Source organism: Colias eurytheme, chromosome 24 (genome assembly GCF_061535395.1).
Source record: "Colias eurytheme isolate Ceu_HAF_F1 chromosome 24, ilColEury1 Martin Lab GWU primary, whole genome shotgun sequence".
NCBI classification, from domain to species: domain Eukaryota; kingdom Metazoa; phylum Arthropoda; class Insecta; order Lepidoptera; family Pieridae; genus Colias; species Colias eurytheme.
Window position 1 is genome coordinate 3,556,517 of NC_143003.1, and position 12,792 is coordinate 3,569,308.

Below are 12,792 nucleotides of genomic sequence, written 5' to 3' on the forward strand. Positions count from 1 at the left end.
TGTAAAATATGTGAAATCATAAGTAAGATATTACTACCTAATCAAATTAAAGTTATTGCTCTTGCTTTCTGCTTGCCTGATAGATCAATGGCAGAGTTAGAAGACCGCTTTTTTTTAAGATACATCTTAACTACACAGTCCTTGACTTTTACAAGCGGTATACAATAAAATAAAAATTTAATAAATAATTCTGAATTCTCACTTTAAACATTCAGCAAAATACGTAACACTCATATATCCAAAACTATTGCTTATATTGAGTGAAAATATTCAACGAAGAAAATCCCCAGAAAGTCGTGGATCCCCTATCCTCAGGTGACTTCATAAAGCCTAGACCACAAGATAAACTTAGGAACGGCTATATTTACCTCTCTGCAAATTTTGGCAAACTTATATTAAGATGGTATGTTTGATAGTGTGTAATGAGAAACCGGAGGAGCTAATAAGTCTTGTGATTGTAATAATGAAGAAAGTTCGTCAATTTTGTTTGATCTAGATAAGAACACGTGTTTTCATACAGATGTAGATTTAAAGGAATGGAGGTAGGAAAGTTTAACAGATGGCTAATTGCTTCTTTGAATAATAATAATAAAGTTAAATCTTTAAAGGATTTAAAACGCAATGTTTTTATTACAAACTAGCGGTCCGCCCCGGCTTCGCCCGTGGTACATATTTACGTTTTCTCTACATAAAAACCATCCTCGTACTTCAAGGAATATAATAAAAAAAGAATTATCGAAATCGGTTCAGCCGTTCTCGAGTTATGCGCTTACCAACACATTTTGCGATTCATTTTTATATATAAGACTAGCGGTCCGCCCCGGCTTCGCCCGTGTTATATGTTTACGTTTTCTCTACATAAAAACCATCCTCGTACTTCAAGGAATATAATAAAAAAAGAATTATCGAAATCGGTTCAGCCGTTCTCGAGTTATGCGCTTACCAACACATTTTGCGATTCATTTTTATATATAAGAAGATGCTGACCTATTTATAAGATTTATTTGTAAATATAAAAAATAAATTGTATTCGCAAAACGAAATGAAAACACGATGAATTGTTTATGTTGTTATTTGTGTAAGGAGTGCCTGTAGGCTGAATAACGAATAAATAAACAAAGTTTCTATGAAAAAAGATCTGGAGCGCAAGCCAATCGACAAAAACTATAACAATCCTCAAAACTACGGATAAAAGTTTGCATAAAATGTGCTTAATATTTAACATAAAAGCCATTCACATAAAATGAACAAAGCGATAAATTAAGATTGTCGCAAACAAGATATCAAAAATTCAATAGTTTAAAACGTTGCATTTGCCATTCTTTCAAATGGAAATATCATTTTAGCCAAGAATACAACTCGGAATATTTTCTTTATATTTGAATAAATATTCTCTTGCTGCAATAACTGTGTGCAACGATACTGTTAACATTTACACATAAAACACATACAAATATTATACGTTCCTTAAATATAAGCTGAAACGTATTGCATTATTCGCTGAACCTTATTCGCTTGGTATTTTTAATTGAATTGGTATTATGGAATGTCCAACACTAATTGATATACTGCTAAAATGGTTACATCAAAAGGGTATCGGATATTGCGGAATAGTTATGGATTCTAATATTAGTGTGTCATAACTAAAGCCTGATTAAAACATTCACTACCATTTTTGTAGTTATTAAATTGGAACTGATTATCATTCTTATTATTTTTGTCTTGATACCATAGATGTAAAAATTACTGCAGCATACACTCTTTTTACAGTTTACGTGAGTGAGTGCATATAGCTACTACAAATTACTGCTATCAGCGAATATAATTCTAGACCACTCAATACAACATCGGTATCTCAAGAAACAAACAAGAACAAGTTTCCAAATCAGCGTAACCATGCGCACAACTTTACCGGATTAATCCAGTTTCTATACCAGAACGTCCCGGTTGTAATCCAGTTCGGGGCGGTTAGAGGCGGTCCAGTCCAGTTTTAGCCGGTTATATCTGATTTGAAATTATAAGCGATGAGCTACGCTTTACTGTTTCGCCGCAGTAGGGGGATACAACTTGCTTTGCGGACTTCTTGTTTGTTATTTTAGTTAAATATTAAATTTAAGACTGTCTAGATTGATTTTAATGCATTCAATTTTATTGTGATTAATGTACTTGGTCTTGTACTTGGTCTCGTGTACATCTCAATTCACATTAAATTTAAAAAGGGTAATAAATTACATCTTCAAAAAACATGAAACCTAAAATGCCCGCCAAAAATGATTACCCGAAAGATCAATCTTGCGAAACATAGCATTGAACTGCCATTATATCATTAAAACACCTCTTAATGTGTTGAGACGAAGAAAATTGCTTCCAATTATGTAAGATGGCCACTTATTAGAAGTTACAATGAAAGCGATACCGTTAACACTTGAACTATTAGTTAGATGTTAAAACTACTACAGTCAAGTATAGAATCAGTTGGCTGCTGAAATTACTACCTACGTGTAATGTAGCTTCATTTGAAGCTTGTTATAGGAAATACGTGTTCATTTGGTTCACAGAACTGCATTTTCTATGGGAGTTTGAACATTATTTTTCAGGGAATTGTTTTATGTATTTTACTAGTTGGATTTGTTACTTTTTGTGGTAACAACAAAAACTTTCTAGTCACACCTTTGTTAATTCGGAAAAAACATTCTCATGTAAGGATTTTAACAGCAACTTTCATGGAATTATTTAATGAAATTTCACCTGGATTTGAGATAATGAAATTTGTGCTTACTGAATACTGATAATACCTACCTTTTCAGTGACAGTTCTGCGAATTCTGAATTATTGGAGGTAAATAAAAAATAATGTATGCTTTACATTTGAGTTCTGGCTATTTATTAACCCACGTTTTTATCACGTTACCTGTATGAATTGAATGTTGGGTTGAATATATATATTATTGTAAAGAATAAAATGTTACATTTTTCACTTGTAATAATATATCGTATACCTACATTTAAGACTAGGAGGCGTTGAGCATTTGATCATACTAATATTATGAACGCAAAAGTTTGTAATAATGTTTGCATGTTTGTTACTCTTTCATGCAATATAGCTAATCTGATCTGTATTAAATTTGGCACAGAGATATATCATTGTCTACCTTAGCACATAGAATGAAGACCACGAGAGTGACCGCGGGTTCCAGCTAGTGTCAAATTATAAACATCTGGCTTCGCCCGCTTTTTCTAAAACCTAATAAATTATATTATACTATAACCGAATGCGAATCACTCTATCTATTAAAAAAGCATCAAAATCCGTTGCGTAGTTTAAAGATTTAAGCATACAGGGACAGAGAAAGCGACTTTGTTTTATACCAAGTAGTGATAAGAACTTCCCCAGTTTCTCACCGCCATATTTTTATCCATAAACAATTGTTCAGTTAAACGCACCGTGGCAAGTGTTAGCTACACCGGGGGACTATAATCATCGCAACTTTGCGTCGTATTGCAATGTGAACTAATTGGTTCATACCTTGTAATTTGCATTGAGCGGCTGCAATCAAATGCACTTCATTATCTGACGGTGGCCGGCTGAGGATATGATATGGTATACTTTTTGTTTTACATTGTATTTCCGTTAAGATTTTATTTACCTGTAACATAACCTTACATACCTTTTACTTTTTTTCAAAATTGGAAAATTGAAATGTATGTGACAATATTAATGTAATTTAAATATAATATTGTATTGCAATACCTGCATAAGGTTTCTAATATGTGAAATGTATTAGTAGGCAATAAATTATTTGATTTGATTTGATTTGACTTTTACATATTTAGGAATGATTTCTGGAAATCGAACGCATTTCTGAGCTGTAATGTGCCTATGTGCTAACGATAAGATGTAGTCTTAACTCTTAACACTTAGCACTCTATAAAGTACAAAATATATTTTAGAAATCGGTATTTTTTCGGTATATTATCATCCGCTTTGTATCCAAATGCGTTTTGCACATCTTAGTGTAAATAAATAAAAAAAACTTTCTGAATAAAGAGAAGAGGCTATTTTAGCTTTTGATTTAATAACATTTCTCACAATGGACATTTTACTAAAGCAGAGTTCCTCAAAAGTTATTTCTAGATTAATTCTAAAAGTTATTGCAATATAAAGATCTATTATTAAGAATTCCTAATAATTAAACATAGATCTAATAGACAGATCGAATTCGTATATAATTTGTACTAGCTATACCTATACATATATTCATGTTGACCTATATAAGGTACATTAATAAATATCATATGGTAGTCTATTACAAGACAGTAACTAAATCTTAATTAATGGATCGGATAGTTTAATGTTCCAAATAATGAGCTATAATGAGTGAGATTCTCGCATGTGGTAGGCGTATGTTTAAATACGAAAACGGTATTCGTATTATGCTTAAAAGAACAATATATCATAATGGGCTTCAAAATAGAGTAAAATGTGTTTAAAATATATGTTTCGTGTATCGTTAGATTTAATTAAATTTATAAGATGTCGACTAAGTGTCAAGCTTAGGTATCTATTTTTTAAGTGAAAATTCTTTAGGCGCGTTGAGAGTAAAATTTCAAGGTCGCGTCATAACAATACCGTCACGTCATGGAGGACGCCGATTTTGGTGTCTTTGAATCTTGCTAAAGTAGTTTCACATCTGACACGTGTGCTCGGCACACACGCTCTTTTTTTTGGAATTCAAAAAATAATGCTTAAAAACTACAATACAATAATAATTAAGTTTTCAACTTACTAATATTATCAAAGTAGAATAATCGATTAATACAGACCATGACTTTGAAACAAAAGTCAAAGTTAAGTTACTCAAGTGAATGTCAAGTTATTGTTCCCTTAATAATTGATATTGTGGTAAAAAATCGTAATTCCTAAAATAACGACCCAAATTACCTTCAAAGGTTTAAGGTCATTCTTTGCCCTATGAGGCTTGAATTTTGTTATTATATCAATGATTATAACAATAATATAACAACACACGTGAACTGCTAGACCAATTTCGTTAATCCTTTTCTGATGTGTATTATAGTGAAAAAGTTTCTAATGAAATCAAAAGTTAAAACGGTTGCGCGAAAATTAGGAAAATATAAGAAAACTTTACGATTGATTTTACTTTTCTAATGTAACAGGAATTCGAGGTAATTATTACGAACTATATTAATACGGAAAATAGTATAGTTATAGTACCTACCTATAGTTAAATATCCATTTAAATACATATTATTAAAGCGCATCAAAATTTCGTATATCTTCAACACATTGCCGCCATTGGTCCAAGTAAATCTAATACGAGTCTCAAGCTTACATCGTATAAATAATGTAATAAATCATGTAAATTCTATATTTGATATTCAATTCCTTCGTACAAAAGCAAGTTATTAGGTTAAGCTTGTATGTAAATGATACAGAATTTGGATGTGATGATAAATCACTTTATCTGTCTATATAAATGAAAATAACATTTTGCTAAACCACTGAAAAATAAACTTTAATATCATGACACAATACACATTTTTACTTTTTTCGTCTAAATTCAAAATCAGTTCATCATCTTCGCGCAGATTAGATTAGATACCTACCTATTGCACTCACACTTCTCAAAATAATAGACATAAATCGTTTTTAAAAGCTATTTACCATAAATATTTCAAATGCGTATTTTATTAACCTATAACTTTCTTCCTTCATGATTAATACTACTGTTTTATTTATTCGAATCATTTGTAACATGGAAATAAAAGAAAAACTGCAATACGATTTATTCGCAAATAAATCGGTAAAGTTCAAATCGACGCAATAAAATAAACGGCTAACAGTTACCGATATAAAGTTTAAAATAACAATTATTAATAACACTTGTTTTAACTGATAAGCAAATTGCCGTGATATTATACCGTGATAACTATTTGTGACAGTCAAAACTGCTGTATCGATTATGACTTAATTGTATTCATTAAAAGTCCGATGAATGTGATGGTGAGTGATTGTTTATAAATTAATAAATACCCCTTAGGGTAAATCAGAGATTTAACTGTAAAAACAAGTTGTACAGTTAATAAAATATTGAGTTGTTCGTAATGTGTTTATGAACATGGTGAGCAATTTATCTGAGTAGGTACTTATCTAACTGGTCGGAGATGAAATACTTAGTGAAAAATAATAATTAATACCTAGGCATCGAATTCAGAGCTTCCTACATGCATACTGAAGCGCAGTCAAAAATAAAGTCAATCAATTTTTTTTTCATTACGGTAGTAAAAATCTTATTGCGAACCCTTTGCAACAAACGCTGTAAGCTTTTAAATTATAGAACTACAACCTAATGCAAACTAAACATAAGCTTCTTAAAACACATCACGGGTGCAATCAATATACAAAAACTGAAAAGGGGAATTCCATTATAATTTCAGCACTATTAAAACTTTAAATGTGACATAAAAACAAAATTAATGGCGGGCAATTTCCGTGGAAGTGAAGAAAAATACTCGTTAGTAAGTTTAACATTGATTGCGTCTAGGCAAATCGCCCGCGCCGTACCAGCGATCATTTAACCTAATTACTGCGTCTGACATGTATAAGTCATAAGCTGTAGCGATTTCAATATTTACTAGCTTTTCCCCACGGCTTTGACCACTTTGTCTAAAACTTAACAAATGAAATAAGTGCTAAAATATTCCCTGAAAACTACTCTATCAATGAATAACGCATCATAATCCGTTGCGAAGTTTTAAAGCACGCATGACAGACAACGAGAGTAATTTTATTTGGAAGTAAAATGTTGTGATGATAAAGAAACAAAACTAATACTGACTTTACATGGTCACTTACATAATATGTAAACAGGCTACAATAATTCTAACATACAATTTCAGGCCGAAGTTAGGACATATGAAAATCAGCATTTTAGTCATGGTAACTATAATTGCATTGGTGTCAGATTTACATCGACTTCATCAATAAAATATTGGTCTTTAGGAATCAATGATTCCTATAGACCTTAATTAATTAATTAACAAAAAGCCCTTAATTCAGTTAAATTTGTGTTTTAAGTGACTATTAAAATCCGGCTAATTCTTATAACTTGGACCGAGCAAAAACTTCTTTACTGTATTTATTATTAATGTGCATTTAGCGTGCGACGGTAGCCCAGTTACAGAGATTAAGTACAAACTTACATAAATATAACATATTAGTGTATTTCATGAACTTGGATAGAAACAAGTGTAATAAACAAAACTATTATTGTACGGGACGACATCTAATTATTGTTTAATGTAGAAGAAATATTTATTAGGGTGTGGCCAAATTGTGAGAAATTAGCAATTTATACGAAGTACCTAATGATTTTTTTGTTTATTTGTTTTGTCATTAGGATGAAATAGCAGAAATAATAAATATTTATTGAATAAATTAATAAGAAAACGACATAGAGTAGGTACATAACTAGGACATTTAATTCGTTGAGCTATTTGAAAAGACGTCATTGATTAATTCTCATTGAAGAAATGATTACAAGCTTTAACTAATGTAGAAAGAAATAATTGAATTTCCGTAATATTATACAGTAAGAGAAGGAAATATTACTGTATACGATTGACAATAATCAATCATCCCAATACTACATAAATTCAACCAATCACAACGCTATTCTAAAACGTCAATTGGCAATTGTAATCAATCCGGGGTTACCAGATAAAATCACAATTTCAGTACATTAACCCGTCATCAGAATCCATTTTCTTAAGATTAAGTTCGTGGCCTGAAGCGATAATGCGAATTTTAATTAACCCTTAGAATCTTGTTTTGATAACCGACACTATGTGACATTCAAATTGGAACCCTTTGACATTGGTTTCTAATATCAAATTCAATTAATCTCAAATGAGTCTTTGACGTGTATACAGTATAGTCATAATGAGAAGTGTTACTTCCAAATCAGCTTTTGTATTGAACGTTGTTTTATACACAAGCAGTAGGGTAAGGGTGGTTTCATTGTATTCTATAGAAATTATAATTAAATTATGAATGAAAGATATTATATTTTCAATCATTCATGACAATGAGTAAAATTATGTTCCTATGGATTTTGAATTAAATTGTGTACCTACATAAATATTACGATTAAATAGTAGGCACTATTATTAGATAAACTTATTACAGAAAACTATTCCGTTATTTTATCAGGTATTATATTGACACAATTCAATAATTATGTATGATTATTATTACACATATGTAGAGCACATATTATTTCAGGAATACATTAAAATTGTCATAGTTTCGCACATAACAAATAACCAAAAACACAATAGATATTTCAAATCGTTCCAACTGAAGAGAGTAATAAATCATATGCAAATACTCGATGTGCTTGAAAAACGCTAGTTTAGATTACAGCTTTTACAACAGAATATTAAAGTAAAATAATTTAAAACAACCATTTATCTAAGCTCTGTGACGGGTAGCGACCGCTAGGGTTGTCACAATGTTAGTTTTAAAATCGATTTTTACTTATAAATACATAAGTAAATATTATGTGCAATGAATGTTGAATAAGAAAACGTGAGGACTCGCTAGTGAAGGCTTTCGACTGTACTTAAAAAGTAGAAGATTCGAGGTAAGACACTGACACCGGTATGCAGAAAAAGGATTCACACTTATCTCTTTAAGTGTTAGAATGTAAAAACTTAAGCTATATAAATGAATAAAAGTATGAGTGTGTAACTATGTTAGTAAATTAGTACATTTTATTTCTTAGACGTAAATCATTTCAGTGATTTTTAATTCCATAACTTAATTTTGGTATGCTAAAATACAATTTTTTTCTGTTATAACCTGCCGTTGCCAACCCTATGTTTCACGTTAGGCTAATTGAGTTATGTTTGCGAAATGACTAATCTAGACGTTTTGTAGATTGCCCGGTCTGTAATTAGAACGTCGGGAATTAGTTATTATTTATCTGATGCTTTTTTTTTAATTTCCATTTTTGCGTTTGCGTTTTCAAAAACATGGCTGAAGCGGTTATTAGGCTTTTTTTCTACAAGAATTATTTCGTTACACCAACGGATTTAATTACTTGAAAGTTAGTTTAATTGAAGTACGTAATTGCGAGAATTCAACTGGTAAATGATTCTATTAAATGTTGTTTTACAATTTCATATCTAACTGCTTAATATGGTATTCATTAAAATATATAATGTACTAGCGGTCCGCCCCGGCTTCGCCCGTGATACGTATTTACGTTTTCTCTAAAAAAGAACCATCCTCGTACTACAAGGAATATAATAAAAAATGAATTATCGAAATCGGTCCACCCGTTCACGCGTGATATCGTGACCAAGGAAAACGGGTTTCATTTTTATATATATAGACAATAATTATTTATACCTTACATTAATAACAGTTTACTTTCGGAATATTCGCAATCCACGTCGCAGGCAACAACTAGTATCACAAATCTCAATAAGACTTGATACCTCGTGAGATACAACTTAATTAGATTTGTTTAACTAATTTTGGTTAAACCCACGATTGAAGCTGTGTTATTTGGTAACAATGTGCAAATAAATTGAGTTAATTTAAAACTCCGGTTATTATAATTGATTTATTTCAATTTAATTGGGGAGCTATCAAATTTTTTGAAATGGTAAAATTTTTGAAGCTATTTTTAGTATTTTTAATTAAATATTTCATTCAGTTCATCATTATATTCAGTTTAAATGTCCAGGTACTTACATATCAAGGCGACAGACAACACCGTATTTACCTAATATCACTTACATAATAAAACGAAGAAGCTTTGTACGAGTATGCACATTGATTTACCTGAAACAAAAAAAAACGATTCAATATAGCTATATTCCCAATATTTGAGACACACTAAACCTAAAACAGTTCAATAAATCCATCTATACAACCAAACAAACAAAAACCACCGAGCTACGACACCGCCGCATCCACTAATTGCGAAAAACTTGTAATATATGCTTGAAAAAAGCTCACATTTCCTTGGTACACCCGATTCCGCCCACTCTGAATATCGTAAATCATATACGAGTGCGAGGTATTCCACGATATATCACTATATCTAGGGTATTGCGTGTGAGGATTTATTATACTGAACTGGGTTTTGCTGTGACTTTGTTTGTGTTTTTTTTAATATAATAAAAAGCTATTGCGGTAGAATAGTAGCAGTTCGGATGTTGTACAATACTCATAAGTATTTTATGCAACTACTTAACTTGTATAAATTTAAAATAAACTACTGTTTATAGATTAATTTAAATGTATTCGATATCCAATTAAACTAATAACTAAGCTCGAAGCAGTATCGTAATTAATTTTACTTCTATAAAATTAATACTTCTAGTAGTATGTATACAGACTTCTAAATCGAAATCTAATATTTTTTAGGACTAATCATCGAACCCACATACCACATAATCTCAAGCAATGTCAACATCTTATTACTAATTCACAACACAATACAGTTTGAAATACATCCAATTCAATTTACTTTGATCGGATAAAACCTCCTAGTGGACCGAAATTTGACAGAATCTAATCGGAGGTGTTGACGGGGGTTTTTATATTATTATCATATTTTTCCTTACGACTTACTTGGGCAAAATAAAAGAAAATCTAACCTATTCGTAGAAAGGCTAAATTTTTTGTATAATATCTGCTCTCTTAATTTATATTGTAATAGGTATCTTATTAGGTATATTAAAATGAATAGGTTTGTTTTTAATCTGCCTATTCGTTTGAGAGTCAAAAAATAAAGAATGAAATACACAAAACTATTCATAAATAGTTATCATACTAAATACTTTCCTAAATGAAGCTCGAATTAAATAAATAAATAAATCATTTATTTTTTTATAGGTACTACTACCTAACTTCTATCGCTAGAGGGCGCGGTGAAGTAAACACAACTGAAATTGTGCTCCGTAATTAAAAATTATTTATAAATATTATCGCTGCGTTTAAAAGTGAAAAGTTTGTGTATTGGACAGAACTAATTGGCATAAGTCAAATAAAAGTGTGAAAACCCGTGGAAAGTGAATAAACTATTACTTATCACATTATCTAATGTGAAAATAACAGCTGATGTTCAAAATGACAGTTAACTCTTCAAAACATTAAGTGCAATTGCGTTAAAAGAACAGTGAAATCGTAAAAAATCGTTATAATATGTTATAAAGTGCAAGCAAACTCCAATAAGTATATAATCCTAGATATTTAAGACATTATTAGAAAATATGCATAATCATTCGCATTTAGAATAATAATATATTCAACTATTAACGCCATCTATCGAAAAAATCATTAACTTTTCGATATCAAAATAGCGACATCTAACGTATTAATCCTTAACTACGGAACAAAGTCCATACGTAACTAAATACGGGTACTGAGAACTTCTAAGAGAGGGCGTTAAGATGTCGAATATAGAACAGCTGATAAAAGAATTGCGAATTGATATTAAAAACGACTCCGAAGAGTCCTTAAAAAAAGTAGAACAAAGGATTACGAATAAAATTAATGAAAACATAGACTCAAAATTTAAAAGTATTCAGGAAGACATCGAAAAATTGAAGAAATCACATGCTGAAAATGAGCATAGATTTTTAGAAATAGAAAAATGTATAAGAATTAGAAATCTAATATTTTTTGGGGTAGAAGAGCAAGAAAAAAGTTACGAAGAATTAGAAAATATTATTTTAAGCTTAATTACGTCGGACATTAACATAAATTGTAACAAGACAGAACTGCAATTCATTAAGAGATTAGGAAAAAGAACTGAAAATAAAATAAGACCTGTAATTGTTACTTTCAGCACATATGGAAAAAAAATAAGCATAATGAAAATGAAACACAATCTAAAAGAAAAAAATATTTACATAAAGGAGGATTTCCCACCAAAAATATTAGAAATAAGAAAAAAATTACAGGAACAACTTCATAAAGAGAGAGAAAACGGTAAAATAGCATACATTCGTTATGATAAATTAATTGTGAAAGAACCAAGTAACAGAAACAATCAAGACAAAGTTAACTTTAAACACAGCGGGAACAATACAAAAAAGAGAGAGCTAGAAGTTACACCACCTTACCTTTCAGGCGGACATGATAATAATAAGAAACATCAAATCGCCAAGAAGAACAAGATTCGATCCTATCCATCTCAGAGTAACCAGTATTCTATGAAAAATTATATAATTAACAAAAATAAAAACTCACCCCAAATCAAACCAACAACTTCTATCTCATCAGATTCGGAATAACAATTAATAAAGCCCCCCAATTTGACAAAAACATCATTCACCCCCTCAAATAGTAAAGATTTACCTCAACATATTAATAATTATACACCTCCCCCACAACGGTTAGTCACCGCGGGGGCAGTAGACTGCAACCCTCCAAATTACATGAAAATAAAAAATATATACATATCCACGTTTAACGTACGTTCCTTAGCAAGTGAAGTCAGGCTCTTAGAGTTAGAGTATGCATTGTCACCAATAAAATGGGATATAATTGGTATTTCGGAAGTAAGAAGAAACGGATTTAAAATTGAAAATAGAGGTCGCTACATATTATATTACTACGGAAAAACAAAAGGCGAAAGAGGAGTAGGATTCCTAGTTAAAAAACAAAGTTACTTAGAAACTATAAACTTCATTGGGATATCTGATAGAATAGCATTACTGCAAATTAAAATATTATCTACCTTATATACTA

The 12,792-nt window shown here is 30.6% G+C and overlaps 2 protein-coding genes across 4 annotated transcripts in view; one reads left to right on the plus strand and one right to left on the minus strand.

The window, feature by feature from the left end:
• Nucleotides 1-12,792, minus strand: part of Cirl (Calcium-independent receptor for alpha-latrotoxin) — a 245,505-nt gene that overhangs the window by 67,416 nt on the left and 165,297 nt on the right. The window lies entirely within an intron of this gene.
• On the plus strand, nt 10,963-12,335 carry LOC149897916 (uncharacterized). The gene has a single exon (XM_090115864.1). It carries the CDS (start codon nt 11,490-11,492, stop codon nt 12,333-12,335), a length of 846 nt encoding a protein of 281 aa, XP_089971990.1. The 5' UTR covers nt 10,963-11,489.